Below are 18,045 nucleotides of genomic sequence, written 5' to 3' on the forward strand. Positions count from 1 at the left end.
AAATAACATTCCAATTCGTGAGCTATTGCAACAAGTTTCTTACGTACATATTTCACGTTAGCACTCTAATTTATGACTTTACTTGCCAACAAAATTTTATGCAGGTGTCAAGCTTATGTTTAAGATATTCATCCACCTAGCACAAGGACGGAACTAGTGGGGGGCCGCGGAAGGACCACCGCCCCTTAAGTTTTAGATATTTATATTTTTTTTTTCCTTAAAATTTTAAAAAAAATTTATGTGTTTTATACTATTTGCCCCCCTGTCCCCCAAAAATTAAAAAAAAAGTCCTATATTGATTCAAAAGTTTATATGTACATGTATTTCATCCCCGAATTAAAATTTCTGATTCCATTTAGAAAATTTTATGTGTTTTATACTATTTGCCCCCCTGTCCCCCAAAAATTAAAAAAAAAAAGTCCTATATTGATTCAAAAGTTTATATGTACATGTATTTCATCCCTGAATTAAAATTTCTGATTCCATCTAGGGATGCATTCACATCGAGTCAAGTTTAAGTAGTATACTACTCAAACTTGACTCGAGATAAAATAATTGAGTTCGAACTCGAATTCAAATTCGTCGAACTTTTAGAAGTCAAGTTCAAGCTAGAACTCGACTTCAGTTTATCTTACTCGAGTTTGAACTTGATCTCAAGTTTAATTAAATCTAATCGAATGAAATCAAGTTCAATCGAGCTTATTCGAGTGTAATCAAGTTCAATCAAACTTATTTAAGTATAATCAAGCTCACGTAGTAAAAATTAATATTTTACATATAATTTTAAATAAAGGACATTATTGACATCTCATAATAATAAATATAAAAAATTAAAAATATATTATAAAAAACTCGATTAGACTCGTCGAGATTTTGAATACAAAATATTGGAACTCAAACTCGACTTATGAGCTCAAACGAGTGGCTCGAACTCGAGGTTGAACTTGATCAAATCCAGCTCGATTTAAGTTATTGAGTCGAGTTATTTGGTTTAGCATCATCTTTAGTTCCATCCCGAGCCTAGCATGTCACTGTTTCCGCTGGAAAATTCTTTTTTCTAGAGAATTCCATTCATAATGCTCTCACTCCCAAGGCTTGTCCTCGTTTAATTTGATAGATACTGATGACTATTGGAAAATCATAGGCGTGAAAAGGTCCCATTCTATGGTGCCATTTTTCCTTTTCAAAGTTTAACATTTTCCGTGGTGGCACCAATAAGCATTAATCAGTTGGACTTGATTGGTTTCTCTTATTGATTACGAGATCTACGCCTCAAACACCACCACAAAAAACATATAGGGAAACACGTTAAAATTTTAGGAGTGTCAATATAGCAGCTGTTGAGTGGGCACTTATTAATATTCATTAATTTCTGGTGTTAGTTTTTTAATAAGGTGAAATAAATCAAAGTTAGTATCTAAATGTTAGAGAAATAATAAATGTGAACATGTCAATGCAATTAGGCATGTTAATAGATCGGATCTTATTCAAATTTAACCCAGACCCAATATACTTGAGTGGGTTTAGATTTAATTTTTCAAATCCAGACCCTACCCAAACCTAGACCTTGAAATAGAGTCATGGGTCTGGGTAGGATTTAGTTTTTTAGAATCCATACCCAAATTTAGATCTATACCAAGTATCTAGATTTAGACCCATACCAAGATTTCGTTTCATTAGAAATCTTGCAAACTATTTCTTTTGCCCTACCATCTCTTGAATTGTCTTTACTATTTTCGGCTATTACAATTGCATCAGTATCTACATTTAATGTTGGTGGTAGGATAATTGATGAGATTCATCCTAATTTGCTTCCAGATGTGGTTGAAGTATAGTAACTACTGATAATTGGATTGAATCAAAGGAAAAAGATGAGTAAGTTTTTATGAATCTTCTTATTCTATTATTTATTTGCCATCAGTCCTTAGTCAAATGATTTTTATCTCATTCACTATTGTAGCATTGGATTGCAAGAGATCTATCTACATTGGGGCTTAAATAAGAAAAAGAGGAACAAAATTATATATATATATTTAATAAGGCTAAATATTTATATATGTTATATTGATTTCTATTTTTCAAACTAATTCTAGTTGTTATTATAATTCGTCCAAACTTTTCAGGAAAAGGAGAAAAATAAAGGCAAACAAATAAAAGATTGGACGTGGATTCAGTTAAAATTTTGAAAATAAATAGAAAGCAGTCGACGATAGTTCTTTCTTTGACTTCATAAAATTACATTCAACTTATTGAATATTAATTTCATTATTTGAAAACAAAAATTGGACGGTATTTATATTATTTATTAACTCTATATACTTTTAATATATTTTTATTTTAGTATGTTCAAAAAATACTCACAGATATTTATTGGATACCCAGATCCATAAGGGTCTAGATCTAGACTTATGATGTGTTTGATAAAACTAAAATTTAAAATCTGAAATCTGAAATCTGAAGTCTGAAGTCTAAATCCATTAAGTCATTAAATTCTTAAATATCAAATTTAATACATTTGAGTGTATATCACATTCAGTAATAAGTGAATCTTTTGTCACTTAATTTTAGAACAAGTTTTACCTATAAAATATAATGATATTTAATTAATTCAGATGTTTAATTTTTGGTAATCAAACGCGTCTGAATAGATGGATCTGTTAAGTTTAAGTGCTGAATTGAGTTATCAAACACGGCCTTACTTTTTCATACCCGTAAGGGTTTGGGTTCGAGTATACATATGTGTGTATTGGAGAGTGCAAATGAGAGAACTTGAATTCAAATTCCTTTAAGTAAGAGGTATCGAATTCGAACTCTTTCATTTACAAAAAAAAAAAAAAAAAAAAAAATACGTGTGTACGTGAAACAAGATACTCAGCTTGAATAATAATTCGAGAGAGCTGTCTCATCAATAAGACTCGTCATTATTCCGAACACGATTTGATTGGAGACATGGGCATCCAGACTTACCATCGCTAGTATCCTAAGAATTTTTCTCAACTGAATATGTACCGACCACTTATGAAAGCTGAAAAGCCACTCGCATCCAAGTTGTCAATCCATCTGTTAATGATCCGAACTTATGACGTGTACGTACATAAACCATTGATATTTTTCCACTTTAAGGGACACAATTGATCTCTGGCCCGCCCTAGAGGATTAATTAAAATAGTTTTTACTCTATTATATTTTTGAAGAATACTAAACAGAAAGGATTCTATAAGCTGTAATGCCATCCTCATGTGAAAATTTGAGATATGAACCGGGCTCATAAAAGAATAAACATTTGTACAGAATGCATGAAAAGTGTACGTTCCAGAGTAGTATGATCTGAAATTATACAGATGCGATTGATAGTTGAGTATAACTGCCAGTTAATAACACAAGTTATTATATATATATATATATATATATATATATCGCTGTAACGATAATATTTTATAATCTAATTTATCCATTTTTAAAGGGAGGGAAGCTCAAAGAAGCTTCGCTGTTATTATATATTACCTCTGTATGTATTTGTGTATTGCGTAGTACAATTGAGACTTGGCAGTTGCAGAACCCTAAATCGGATTATTTGATATGAAAGATGAAATTTCATGCTGACAAAGCAGGGATGACAATGAATACAGAAATAGTAGGGTAATTGCTTGAGGTGGACCAATAATGTATCCACATGTAGCATGAACTAATTTGTCTCTATTAGTAGTCCATTATCTATTGTCTAATCAAAACCTATTCATACCACTATCATTGTTTACTTGTCTTAAACACCAAGAGTCCTCCTTGAGCATGCAATCTCATTATTTGATAGCTCAAACTTAATGGTCAAATAAAGGGGCATGGAGCCATCATTAGAGAATCATAATATATCTTCTGCAGAGGATGGAGGACAAGTGGAATGTTGATTTGAATTTTTGCACAATAAAGTATTTGGAGGAAGAGCTAAACCTAAGAAGGAAAGTGAGAGATAAGATGATGAAGTCAATTTTGGTCATAAGCAAAGTTTGCTTTTCAAGTAATCATCTCCTAGCTGCCACATCTTCCAATGAACACGAAGAAACAAGATAAACTAATCATGTTCTTAGTCCAAAGATAGACAAAACAATCCACATTAGAATATTGTTTGAGAACATACCCACATGAGCAAGAGTTCGAAGTATAAGGGGTTTGATTAATTTGGAACCTAATTAATCAATAGGTTTGATTGATTGGGTTTATTAGGACCCAGGTTCTTAGAAATAGAATATGTTGCCAAATTCTTGGCATAACATCATCCAACAATTATATGACTCATGCTTGGATAGAGTCGATCTTCAAAAATTCAATGATCCAAATTATACCACACCATCTCATCAGATGATGTGGTACAATCTGGACCTTTCAGTTTTCGAAGATAGGCCTATCCAAGTTTTCGCCCAATTATGTATAGCATAAAACAGATCTTGCAGTTACCTTATCTGATGTTTCCATCAGCTAAAGTTAGGAAAATTTTCTGGAACACACAATTGTAGTTGGAAATCCAGTTTAAATTAGATTGCTCACCTCCAGAAGCTACGAGCCAATAGCCGATCTAATCCAGTAGTAAAATGGGAAAGCCCACAAGCCAATTGACCCAATTGGCCCGTAGTCCTGCTACCACTTTTTGACTGTTTGGGTCAATTGACAATTCTTCCTCTTTAGTTGGTTAAAAAAATTTTGAATTTTAGATCCCATGGTAATTATATATAAAATAGATTTTAAAAGGTAATGACAAACTAGCCTGTCAAAACATACTTGTTACCCACCTCATTATATATAAAATAGATTTCAAAAGGATTAATGACAAACTAGCCTATCAAAAAGTACTAAAATTTGCATCTTAAACGTCTATATTTCAGATATAATACAATATAAACTTTGCAATTTCAAAGTGCACATGATTTTGTCACATAAGATGCACGTTTTGCAAGGAAAAAAAATAAACTTTCAATTGGGCCAATATTTTTTTTTAAAATTGTGCAAGAATATATAACACTTGGGGGTATCTTCATCCTGAAAATATAATGCGCATCAATTTTTGTGGATGGCATGTTTGTCTTCTTCATTTTTATACACTTGCAATTGGACATTTCTCTAAAATATTGCTTTAATAGGACATTAGTTGTCAAAGTTATATTCAACTTAGGATTTCTTGGATTGATTGTATTAAACAGTAAATGGAACAAAATTGTGATTCACCTATTCTTTGAGGGTGCATCTTGTAATTTACCCATTCAAGAATGCATGTCTCCCAACCAATATGGCATCAGATTAAGTCTTCCTTTTGTATAAATCTAGCAAGGTTTCTAAGAATCAGAAAATAGTAACAAAATTTTATTTTCACACTAATAGTAATACTTGAACAGAATATTATCATGTTTACCAATTTAGGATTGGTTTGGAATGAGAAATTTGATGACTGATTTGAAATCTACCCAAATCGCTCTAGTTATTTGAATTGCTTAAGAGGCATTTGAATTTGTAATTAGTTGTTCGGATTACTTAATAGGTATTTGAACTTGCAATTCACCAATTATTTGAATATATTTTAAAAGAATTTCAAATCATTTGTCAAATCCCTCAGTCCAAAAGCAACCTAATTAAGTTTTATGCCATGGTATTTAATATATTTCATACTCTAGAGCAAGTCACAAAAAATATGAAAAACTGTATCGGAGCAAGAAAGAAACAAACTTGAGAAGCATACATTACATTCCATTTCAAGTTCTTCAAGCCAACACTATGCATTTAGTCTACTTATTAAATAGGAATTATCAAACAAAGACCAAAAAATTTACAACCAAGCTGGATTCTCCAATGGAGTAACAACAGCCTTCGCCTGCAAATGGTTCTTTAGGCTATAAATTCCTTTTTCTCTTCCATGACAGCTCATCTTATAGCCACCATATGGAATTGCAGCATCAAAGATATTATAGCAGTTAATCCATACTGTTCCAGCCCTTTATCCTCGTGATAATGTGTTTGCTGTGTTGATGTTCTTTGCGAAAACTCCTGCTGCCAGACCATATTCTGTTGCATTTGCCCTTCTGATCACTTCATCAAGGTCCCTAACAGGACATGACATGTAACACTCATAAACTGAAATCCTGTCATATCTCTTTTGTTGTATTGTCTTCTCTAAAAGTTTGAAATAAACAGAAAACTCAGATAACACTTGGAATCATTTGCATCAAGATTAGACTTCAGAAAACAAAGATGTAGTTATTCAATATGCGAGTATATGTAGGTGTCAATTCATGTATATCTGATTTCTGAAGGCATTTGGCAACCTAGCTAGAGCAATCCAGTCTGACCAGTGATTCACTGGTTTTGTATAGTGGTTTTCCTTGTACCAGGGGAGGAAAGGCCTGGGAGGCTGTTTCTTTTTCCTCATAATGCCATAGGATTTGTATTTAGCTTTATACAAGAGACCAAATACAAATTATATGAACAAAGTGTGGGGTTTACATGAAATTTGGTGTGAAGTATCATATGACCCAACTGAATTTTAAGATTGACGGCACTGGGCGAAAAATTTCATCCTTCGCTATCAGCATATCATCCTGTTTGAACATAAGAAATATCAATTATTTTCATTTAACTTTTGTACGCATTGTAGGTGAAGATCAGAGGGACAGAAATGTAGAATTACTTTAACATTGGAGAAAACAGTTGGTTGAACATAATAGCCCTTGGAGCCAACTCTTTCACCTCCGCACTCAAGGGTAGCAATACCATCAATTCCAGATCTTACATACTGAAGAATCTTCTCAAATTGTTTAGAATCGATCTGCGATGTTTTATTAGGCAACAAACTTTTGAGACAGTAATTTGAATCTCTAAAATTTGAGAGCAACATGGATATTGACAACTAAATATGACAAACTTTGTTTTTGAGTGTAATTCGTAGTTTTGCATTCTGCAAGACAAATTTCCTTTGTTTTCTGACAATGCTGGATATACTCCTTCACAGAGTCATGTATCATATTCGAATGAATGACAATTGGTTGCATTGCAATGCTCTCAAATAGACAATATCTGTGGCATGTAGGTTGCAAAAGTAATCTAGAGCCTTAGTTTATCAAACCATTTTGACACATAAGAGAGAGGTCAAATGTGGAACAGGCTTACACAGTCTAACACACTACTAGATGTCATCTGAGAGCATGCTTCCTTTCACATTGAACAACAGAAACAGCAAAGATTGCAGAATACCTGAGGGCCTTGTTCAACACCTTTCTTGAATGGATCTCCAACTATACGCCTCAAGGCACTAGCCTTTGCTTTCTCCACAAACTCATTATAAACACGTTCATGAACAAATGTACGAGAGTCGAGAGCCAGCACATCAGATTTGGCCCTACAGGCAGCAAATAAACTCAAAACACTTCTCAATCTTCAATATCAGCTATACAACTTTATTAATTATTGCAGCACAAATTCTTACCAGATTAGTGAATGTAGGTTTCAAATGGTTGTAGCTAATAATTGTGATTATAAAAACTAGTGAGCATAAGTATATAAAGTGATTTTAAGAAATTTTTAAAAAAACATGTCCTTATTTTTGTGTTGTCTTTTATACCTATAAAAATCCAATGTTCTAATAGTAAACTTGTAGGGTATTTATTTTTTTATTTGTTTACCTTGATAATTTTAGTGAATGATTCAAATAATTCTATAAAATATCAACTTAATCTCAAACTAAATTGATGACATATTGAAATGGAAAAAAGGCAACGAACCTAATTTAAAGGGACATCCCTTATATTTTAAAGGGACACTTGATTGAGTATTTAATTATCAATACAAGAGAAAAAATGATAAAACCATTATTAATTTATTAGTCATAATGCAAGCAATAAATACATATATCATCAAGGAGGTCTTGGCTTAATGACTAAGGTTGAGACCTTAAAAATTAGAGCTCCTAGGCTCTAATTCCCTAACCCCCCTCCTTGCTTTTTAAGTCCTACCTCTTCCCTATTAGAAAAAATAAAAAAAAAAAGTTTGAGACTAGCTATGCAAAAGTGGAGAAGCATCTGAAAAATTAGTGAGATAACTAAATAAAATAAAATAAAATAAGAACAAAAAATTAATTAGTTTTCGCATGTTTTTTTAACCCAATTTCAATCTAATTCGCATCTTCTTTCATCTTAAAACCACTATTTATAATCTAAGGGACTATAATGATCCAAATTCAAAACATTGAGGACCAAAAGTACAAAATCAAAGTTATTGACAAATGGCAATTTAATATGACGGTTAGTTATTATTGAATTTCCATCAAGTGTCCTAAATGTTCCTAAAATCTAAAATTTTGAGGACCAAATTTGTTTTGGTCAAAATATTAAGGAGTAGCTTAGCACATAGGCCAAACATTAAGGTTTAAAACTGCATTTTTTTTTCTACATTTGAAAATGTAAAGTATTTTTACACGGGTAGTGTACTAAAAATGAATCGTTTACTTAATACTTCTTTCCACCCTAGCTTCTTAAACGAATAAAAAAGAACTCGTTATTTTTCTTTTGATAATACGCATTGCGTGCATATTTGTTTGCATATTCAGAAGTTAACATGATCCATGGTAATTTCATTGTTAACAAAATGAGAAAGGATCATTCAAAAATTCAACCTAGTATAAGAAGAACTTTGAATTTACAGTGGTGTATGTTAGAGTCCCCCTTTTGATCAATCGTTTCAAGTTTTGAAAGCAACTTGGTCTCATGCAACATGTATGACGGGTCATTGCCCTTCTTTCATCAGGAAATGGAAAGCAGCATTGAGAGTTAGATATATCAAGGTGCCTGGTAGTTCAATCATGCATCTATGAATGATGCAGCTTGATTCGACACACGTTTCATCTAGATGGTTTAACTAATCCAAGAAACGTGAGGTCTTTTTCTGAAGAGGATCAGCGCTGATAAATTTTCAGTTATAAAAAATAAAAAACTAAAATCTTGAGTTGAATATAAATAAGAAATTGGCTCCTCCACTTTTTTTTTTTGCCTTTGAAAGACAATCACGAATGATCATTCATGTTTGAGAGAGAATATTTCATTCAACTTGATAAAATGGACACCCAAGAAATGAGTTCAAGAGGGCTATTTGTAACGTTTAAGTCAAGAAAGTAATAAGCTAATGCTAACAAAGAAATACTCAAATTACAAGCGGAATGAATGTCACAAGTCTGTGCTCTTCTTTGTGTAGAAAGCTAGTGCAAAAGAGGAAAAAAATTGCAAGACAATTAAAGCACCACCCTGTCCAAATCAAAACAAGATTCTGCATTTGTATTTTGAGGTTTCTTGGGCCCAATTTCTTAGTTTGTGATTGAAAAAAGAAAATTCATAGGCCAAAGGGAATTGATCTAAATGAGGTTCAAAACTTTTGTACTTGTAACATTTTTTTGTTTTGAGGGAGGGTTGGATTTGGTGGTGAGGTGGGAGAGATTGTAAGTAATAGGTCATGAATTCAAACTCCCATTTACCCAAAAAAAAAAAAAGATGTTTTTTTTTCTTTCCGGTTCTTACATTGCATATCATAGTGAAGCTGGACTATAGGTTAGAATGTCGTATATCTCCCATCGAGTAGATAATTTTATTATCTAAAATTGGAGCTACTTAGATTATCAATGTCTAATTTAAGTCCAATCTTTTACCCTTAATTTTGCTTTCAAGTATATTCAATACCTTTAATCACACCAGCAAAATTGCTGATTTATCGTCCCGCATATCACTGTTTTCATTTGAAAAGCATTCTTCTAGAGATTGCCATTGTAATGCCTTGTATACGGGCAAAATACAATTTATTCCCCTGTGATTTAGCGCTTCTTCACATAACCCCCTATGGTTTCAAAAGTTTTATATAATCCCCTCATGATTTGGATTAAAGTGTCAAAATGACGAAATTTGCATTCTTTATCGAAATCAACTAAAATGTCAAAAGTATCCCTATGTAAAGTTGAAAATTATTTATTAACCGCCGGGGGGGTTATATATATATATTGAAAATCATAAGGGAGTTATATGGTAAAATATTTATCTATAAAGGGGTTATATGGTAAAACGTAAAATCATATGGGGTTGCATGCATATTATGTTTATATATTTTGGTTATTTCAATCATTTTAGTTTTTAAATAAGAGTAATTTTGACATTTCATGGGTTCCGTTACAAATGATCATTTCTGTCATTTTGACACTTTAATCTAAACTATGAGAGAGTTATATATAACTTTTGAAACTATAGGGGAATTATGTGAAAATTGCTAAACTACAGGGGATAAAGTATATTTTGCCATTTGTATATTGCTGTTTTCGATTGTCTTGTTTGATATGACTATTCGAAAATCATAGGTGCCAACAGTTATTTCTGCAACCCCCTTTTTCTTTTATGTTTATAAATTTGAAATTTATGATTCAAGCTACAATAATTAATATGTAAAAGTATTTTATTTCTAAATTTTACATGTACTAAGAAAATTAATGTATTACTTTTAGGATAAATTACATATAACCCTCCTGTGGTTTCATCTATTGTCATATGACCCTCTTGAACGTTTCAAAATACCCACTTCATCCTCTATAGTTTTATGTAACGTGAAAATTTAACGAAAAATAACATATGTAATGCAGTTAGTTGAAATACGAATGATGCCCTTACTTAAGTGCTAAATCAATCAATGGTTGAACCACCTTGAATAAAACTATAGGAAGATTACATGGATAAATGGTAAAACCATAGGGGGGTATATAAGATATTTATACAAATCATAAGGGTGTTAAATAAACATTAAGATTTTATCACACGCGCTTTTAAAGCGCGTTTGGTATAAATGCCATAACTGGTTGTGCATTTCGTCCATTTTTCGTTTTATATAAAAGCATAGGGGAATTATATCACAATTTTAAAATTTTAAGAGGGGTCATCTGGTGTTGTGTAAAATCACAAGCGGGTAATAAGTTATTTACCCTTATTTTTATTTATAAATATTATTCAAATGATTCATCGAATCAACCACTTATCCATCTATTGACCCGATGACCCGTCTATCCGCTCCTTTTTTAAGTTTTCTCGGGCCAACTTGAATGACTATGGAGATTTGTGTTCATCAAAGAGAGTTGTATAACATCAACCAAAGGACCTATTTCAAAAGAACACTCTTCACAATTCTTTAGTTGTTGAATTACTAAGAAAGCATCCCTTCAAGAAAAAAATTAGTGATCCTCAAAAACTCAACTAATTCGACAGCTTCGTTGGTTGCTATTGCTTGTGCAACCTAAGCCGTACACAATCCCCTGAAAACTCTTAGCAAGACCAGCGACGATGACACTATCATTGTCACGACTAACAGCTCCCCCGAAGCTAATTTTGAAATAATTGCATGGTGGCGACAACTAATGCACATATATCTCGATATCACTTTAGTCTCTAGATTCTAAATTTGGATACTTTAATTCCTAAATTGTATGTCAATTCCTATTTTGGATGTCCAAAATCCATTTTTCCCTCAACTTTTGGAATTTTTTCTGGGCATAGTTTGATCTGATTTTGCTGCTGTACCCTTGCAACATGCAACTATGCTGTTCAAGTGACTAGTATTCCCTTAATTTTGAGATTCTGTTAAAGATTGTACTTAAATGCGATAATTTTAATAGTTTGGGGACTAAAATATCCCAATTTATAATTTAGGAACTAAAATAGGAATTGAGATACAGTTCAAGGGTGTAAAGTGAAATTAATCCGAAAAAAATGTAAAACCCAAAATTTAGGAGTGCCCATAAATACATGTATGTTTTATTACATGAATTTGTTATCTAAGCATTTACCTTACCAATTATAATTAAAACTTGCACAGTTAATAAGCCTCAAAGTTGTGTCAATTCAAATTCCTCAACCACTTAACTTCTACATTGTTCGGACTTTTCAGTTTTCCCTGCTCTATTTATGTTCAACTCTTTATTTTACACTAGAATAGCTGTGTCGGAGCATTATAAGCTTTTCTTTAACACAAAGTTGTTTGGCATTAGATTAAGAATGTTATGTTTGCTGTAAATATGGCAAGGTCTAAATAATGAGAAGACATTAACAATCTTTAATTTTACAGTTCCAGTCTTGCTTGCACAGAATAATTTATTCTTTACCATTTGTATGCCATACCATTTCACGTTTTTCCTAACTATGTAGCAAGTCACAGAAAAGATGAAAAATTCCATTCAGAGCAAGAAAGGAAACAGCTTGACAAAAACACAATACATCTTCTGTTTCAAGCAAGCCAAATTTATTCCAGAGGTTCTATCAACAAAGACCAGAAAGTTTACAGCCAGGCTGGATTCTTTAAAGGAGTAACAACAGCCTTCACCTGTAAATAGTTCTGTAGGCTATAAAATCCTTTTTCTCTCCCATGGCCGCTCATTTTGTAGCCACCAAAGGGAATTGCAGCATCGAAGACATCAAAACAGTTAATCCATACTGTTCCGGCTCTCAGTCCTCGCGATAACGTGTTTGCTGTGTCGATGTTCTTCGTGTAAACTCCTGCTGCTAGGCCATATCTTGTGGCGTTTGCCCTTCTAATCACTTCATCAAGGTCCCTAGCAGGACAGGACATATGACACTTTTGAGTACACATAAAAATTCAGTTATGTCTATTACTGCTGTATTATCTTCTCTGAGAGTTCAAAATAGGGAGAAACCTCAGTTAATACTTGATCATTTTTTTCATAGATGGAGTTAGAAATCCAAGATGTAGTTGTCCACATCCAATTATTAGAAAGGTAACAATCTTATGTATATCAGATTTCAGAGGGCATTTAGTTGCCAACCTAGCTAGGCTTTTTCTAGAGGTCTTCCTTTTTACTCCTCTTGGAAGGGCCTAGGGGCTGTTTTTATACCCTTATAATGCAGTAGGATTCGGTTCAGCTCTTCAAAAAAGTCCAGATACTACTAAGCATGAACAAAATGCAGAGTTTAGATGAAATTCACTATCAAATAACTCACTTGAATTTTAAGATCGACTGCACTGGGCCAAATATTTCATCCTTCGCTATCAGCATATTATCCTGTTTGAACACAGATGTTGGTTGCTTATGTTATAAATTTATTTTTTTTGTACGTTGCAGTTGAAGATTAATGGAACAGAAATGCAGGGTTACCTGAACATTGGAGAAAACAGTTGGTTGAATAAAGAAGCCCTTAGAACCAATTCTTTCACCTCCACACTCAAGGGTAGCATTACTATCAACTCCAGATCTTATATACCTCAGAACCTTATCAAATTGCTCAGAGTCAATCTGAGACATTTATTGGGCAAAGAAACTCTTTTGTTAGAAACCAGAATTTGTAATTGAAAAGTAAAATGTATATCGACAAGAAACAGACATAGCAAACTTTGTTTATGATGAGTGTGTTCCACAGATTAAAAATTTGCAGGAAGATTTCCCTTTCTTTCACGGCAATGCTGAGAATATGCTCCTCCACAGAATTATATTATCATATTTGAATGAACAACAGTTGGTTGCATTACAACACCCTCAAATACAATAAATAGATTTGGCATATAAGTTGCATAAGTAATCTAGAGCCTCATTTTATCAACCATTTTAACACTTCAGCAAGAATGGTCAAATGCAGAACATATTTTGCCATGGTCACAGACTAATAGACAGTCACTGGAGAGCATGCTTAAATCCACATTAAACCAGAGCACAAAAATACATTAGAGAATACCTGAGGGCCTTGTTCAACACCTTCCCTGAATGGATCTCCAACTGTACGCCTCAAGGCGCGAGCCTTTGCTTTCTCCAGAAACTCATCATAAACACGTTCATGAACAAACGTACGAGAACCAGCACAGCAGCATTGGCCCTAAAGGTAGCAAATGAAATCCTAAATAGAGCCTTCAAACCGCAATATTAACTTTGGCAGACAATTCTTGAGCAAACCTGGTTAAAGAATAAAGCAAAATGTGCTTCCTCTACAGCCTTGTCGATATCAGCATCCTCACATACAATAAATGGTGATTTCCCTCCAAGTTCCAGAGTAACTGGTTTGAGATTGCTTTTTGCAGCCAATTCAAGCACAATTTTACCTGTATCTGTTGATCCTGTAAAAGCAAGCTGTAGAAAACAATAATAAAAAGTTGTAAGAATCAACCCCAGATCTTGCTGCACTGTTATAGTTTTCCGCTTGGGTGCATTTTAATGCAAAGAGTTAAAATATGCCCCTCGGCTTCTCCCTGATCATCAGTATCCTGAAAAGCTTAATTTGAATTCCAAGAGCTTAATCATTGTTAAGTCGCTTATGTGAGTGGCGAGAATAAATAACAAGTATAATCAACAATCGAGTGTCAAAACATTGTTCCAACAGTCAGCCTAGAACAACAGCGTTTGATAGCAGTCTTAATTTGTGTTTATTCTCTGGAATATTAATAGTCCTCACAGAGTATATCTTTACGAAAAGACAACTCCATGTTAAATCCTTGCAGCCAAGCTTCAATGGTATCGCTCTGGAGTCGGTTAGTTATCCGTGGATACAAGAATTTATCACTTAGTGAACTCATCCCCTTGAAGCCAGGTTATATTAGATTGGATACAAGAATTCATCTCCTCTTCAGAACTCCTCTAGCTCTAGCTATCAGATGTAGTTCTACAAAACCTTACAGTTCATGTTAGCACATAGCTGCCAGTATTCTATCTTTTATTATGCAATCCTTAAGCATTACAATAACCTCTAGCAGATGATTCATATGAAAGCAACGTTGATCGAAAGTATCTATCATTCATGGTTCCAACTGAAAACACATCTAACCTTGTCAACATCCATATGACTAGCAAGAGCTGCACCGGCAGTAGGGCCATAGCCCGAGATTACATTCAAAACGCCAGGAGGAAGACCAGCCTGCCAAAACTCTATTAAGTTAATTGAAAAGTTATAACTATGTTATCACTGTTTGGGATTTGGGCATAAGCACCAGGGAAAGACACAGATACTCTTGATTCTATTCTCAAAACACAGTATGAAACAAATGAATGATTAAAAATTAACTTGAATGAGCAAGCACATTATTAGCGATTACTACAAGTACAGATCAGGAAAACAGCTTTCTTAAACCAACCTCATGAAACAGCTTTGCAACGTACAGAGCAGTTAGTGGCGTTTGCTCTGCAGTCTTCAAGACGACGGTATTTCCAGTTGCTAGTGCAGGCCCTATTTTCCAAGCAAACATTAGAAGTGGAAAGTTCCAGGGAATAATCTGACCCGCAACACCAATTGGTTCATGCAAAATTTGAACATGATGAGCGCCATCAGCTGGAACAGTTAGACCATGGATCTTATCCGCCCAACCTACATATTGAACATAAGTGTGTCATGCCATACACCTTCGGAGCTCAATAAATTTCCTGATAACATTTCCCTCCAAGCCACATACCAGCATAATAATGGAATATACGGACAAACGTTGGTAATTCAGCTTTGGCGGCCTGTTCATAAGTTTTCCCATTGTCCCATGTCTCAAGGGCTGCAAGTTCGTCACTATGCTTTTCCACCAAATCAGCAAACCGCAATAATACCCTTGCCCTTTCCTAAGTTATTGATCATCGCGGAAGAGAAATTTAAAAATTGTCATATAACGTGCTCTGTCTAGCTGGAACTTGGAAGCCAAAATCAACCAAAAAAGGAGGAAAGCTTACATAGGCTGGCATTTTGGGCCAGGGTCCCTCATCAAATGCCTTGCGAGCTGCGGATACAGCACGATTGATGTCCTCAGTATCACCTTCAGCAACATGTGCAATTACCTCTCCAGTCCGAGGATCCAATGTTGGAAATGTTTTACCTTTACAGACAATTCAATGCTACTGAATTTCATCTTTGAGTAATCATATCGTTTAAAAATTGAGAATTCCATAAGCTAGATTAACTATATATCTTTGCACAGAGAAAGGATTACCTGATGCTGAATCAACAAATTGACCATTGATTAGTAGCTTGGTGTAATTAATCTGAACCGGTGGAGAAATTGGCTCCTCAACTGCTGCAGTAGCAGTGCTGAACCTATTCATGCCACTCACCACACCATAATTTGCTCCTGAAATTAGAAAATAGATATAATTTGTAACATAAGAAACAGTATCGACGTAGAATAACTAATCTACAAGATGAAAGAAATTGCAGAATCTTGAGTTTTTGAGACTATCACAATGGTCCTCTGCTTTTACTACTGTCTTTTCTTAGGAAAACTCTCTCAAAGATTCAGAATCATCTATTCCAAAGGATGAGGAAAACAACAATATGAAAGGAAAAAAGGAAAAAAAAATCCACAGTTGAAGTTGCTGAGCATGATGCCAAAACACAAACACACGCACAAAGAGTTTACTCATTTTGAAGTTGCGGGCAGAATTTGCTCTTTATGATTGAAGTTTATTAGCATGATGATTGCAACAAAAAGAACAAGAAACAAAAGAATCAGAAAGAAGAAATTCTGAATCCAAGCTTGAGCTATCAATCATCACTGACAAGATTGAAAACTTAGGAATCCTTTTTTCGAGATTGAAAACTTAGGAATCACTGACAAGATTGCAAATACATGTGGATATAACGAGATGGAAAAGTCACCTCGAAAAGAAGAAGAAAGAGATACAGAACGAGTGAGCAAAGAGGAAAGTCTGCGAGCAGCCATAGTCTTCTGCACCTCTAGAGTTTCTTCTTCTTCTTCTTCTTCTTCTTATGTTTATGCTTATCTTGTGCTAGTGATTTGAACTGCCAAAAAAATCACATATAAAAGGATAGAGAGAAAATGAGTGAGCTCAGTTAAGCCAGAAGTTTTCTTTCCTTCTTTTTTGTCTTACTAGTCTCTATAAACAACAAAATCTACACCTTGCAATTTGCAAACTTCTCTTTGATTAATATTTCTCCTGAATCTTCACTTAAAAAAAAAAAATCCCATTTGATTTTACTTTGTTACACGCATAAAAATCAAAAGCAATGGTGCAAAACGGCAATCCTACCCATTCTTACCTCAAGAAGAAGAAAACGACACAAGGTTTTCAAGTTTGATGGATGACCAATTACATGCTCTAAAATAAAAAAATGATGTAACAACAAAGAAATCCCACCACAGAAAATGAAGGAAAATGAGACAAATGTGCATATGATTCCAAGAACTCTTAGCTAGATAAAGAGTCAGAGTTGTACAGCAATGAGCCAGAACTAAGGAAATGGTCACAAAAATTACACTTTTGTGGCTTGTGCCTGAGACAAGAATCTATCCACGCGTCCATGTTGATGCAATTGTCAATTTTTCTGTAGCAATTAACAATAGGAAAAGTTGCAGGCCATCTTAAGTCACCATCACAAGTGCCTTAATTTGGCAGTAAGATGGTTAGTCTTCGAATTGTCGGTTTTTATACTTTATATTTGCTATATAATATATTTTGTTCTAATCACGACTTGAGTTGTGTACCACATTGGAAATGAATAATACATAAGTATGAATTGATAGGTAATATCTTGGGTTATGAATTTTCTATTAGTTACCTGCCACCATGTGCTTATGTCAGGGTATGTTAACATATTATGGAGGATAACTATTAAATATTCATCACACGTAAAATATTAGTAGTGGTGGTAGGTCAATCACACAATGGCCCATGTAAACTATACTTGAGTAAAAGTAAAACACGATACATACATATACATATACATATATATATTACATACATACACACATGCATATATACATACATACATATATATAATGAAATTATGTTTAGTTCACTATATATAAGTTTGTTGAGTTGGATGTATCTACGTTCTATCAAGTGGTCGTCCTATCGTTTTGTCACGTGACAAAAAATTTTTGTGTTTGTTTATATTTTTTGTTGATTTCATTCTTTTTCCTTTTTTGGTAATAATTACTTTACACTTCCTTTTTCAGTTTATTATTTGTAGTAAATTTCAATTAATTACCAATTGCCTACCTTATATACATTCGTATTAATTATGTCTCTATTTTCCAATCAACTCATAAATTTCC

At 33.6% G+C, this 18,045-nt stretch overlaps 1 protein-coding gene and 1 pseudogene across 1 annotated transcript; both read right to left on the reverse strand.

Annotated features, from left to right (window-relative positions):
* Positions 1-5,812: 5,812 nt before the first annotated feature.
* On the reverse strand, positions 5,813-8,612 carry LOC113769116 (annotated as a pseudogene).
* Positions 8,613-12,204: 3,592 nt separating this feature from the next.
* LOC113768764 (aldehyde dehydrogenase family 2 member B4, mitochondrial-like) lies at positions 12,205-16,816 on the reverse strand. Its single transcript, XM_027313234.1, has 11 exons — positions 16,626-16,816; positions 15,961-16,098; positions 15,704-15,846; positions 15,442-15,595; positions 15,127-15,356; positions 14,820-14,909; positions 13,955-14,128; positions 13,740-13,877; positions 13,166-13,303; positions 13,011-13,072; positions 12,205-12,604 (listed from the first exon to the last, which is right to left on the reverse strand). The coding sequence occupies exons 1-11, from the start codon at positions 16,687-16,689 to the stop codon at positions 12,331-12,333; spliced, it is 1,605 nt and encodes a 534-aa protein (XP_027169035.1). The 5' UTR covers positions 16,690-16,816; the 3' UTR covers positions 12,205-12,330.
* Between the last annotated feature and the right edge of the window lie 1,229 nt (positions 16,817-18,045).

This window comes from Coffea eugenioides, chromosome 4, assembly GCF_003713205.1.
Source record: "Coffea eugenioides isolate CCC68of chromosome 4, Ceug_1.0, whole genome shotgun sequence".
Classification (NCBI taxonomy): domain Eukaryota; kingdom Viridiplantae; phylum Streptophyta; class Magnoliopsida; order Gentianales; family Rubiaceae; genus Coffea; species Coffea eugenioides.

Coding starts and splice junctions, on each gene's coding strand:
- LOC113768764 (XM_027313234.1), bottom strand. CDS start 16,689: ATGGCTGCTCGCAGACTTTCCTCTTTGCTCACTCGTTCTGTATCTCTT. Junction 13,878..13,954: donor TTGCTTTATTCTTTAACCAG/GTTTGCTCAAGA, acceptor TGCTACCTTTAG/GGCCAATGCTGCTGTGCTGG. Junction 13,073..13,165: donor CTGTTTTCTCCAATGTTCAG/GTAACCCTGCAT, acceptor GTGTTCAAACAG/GATAATATGCTGATAGCGAA.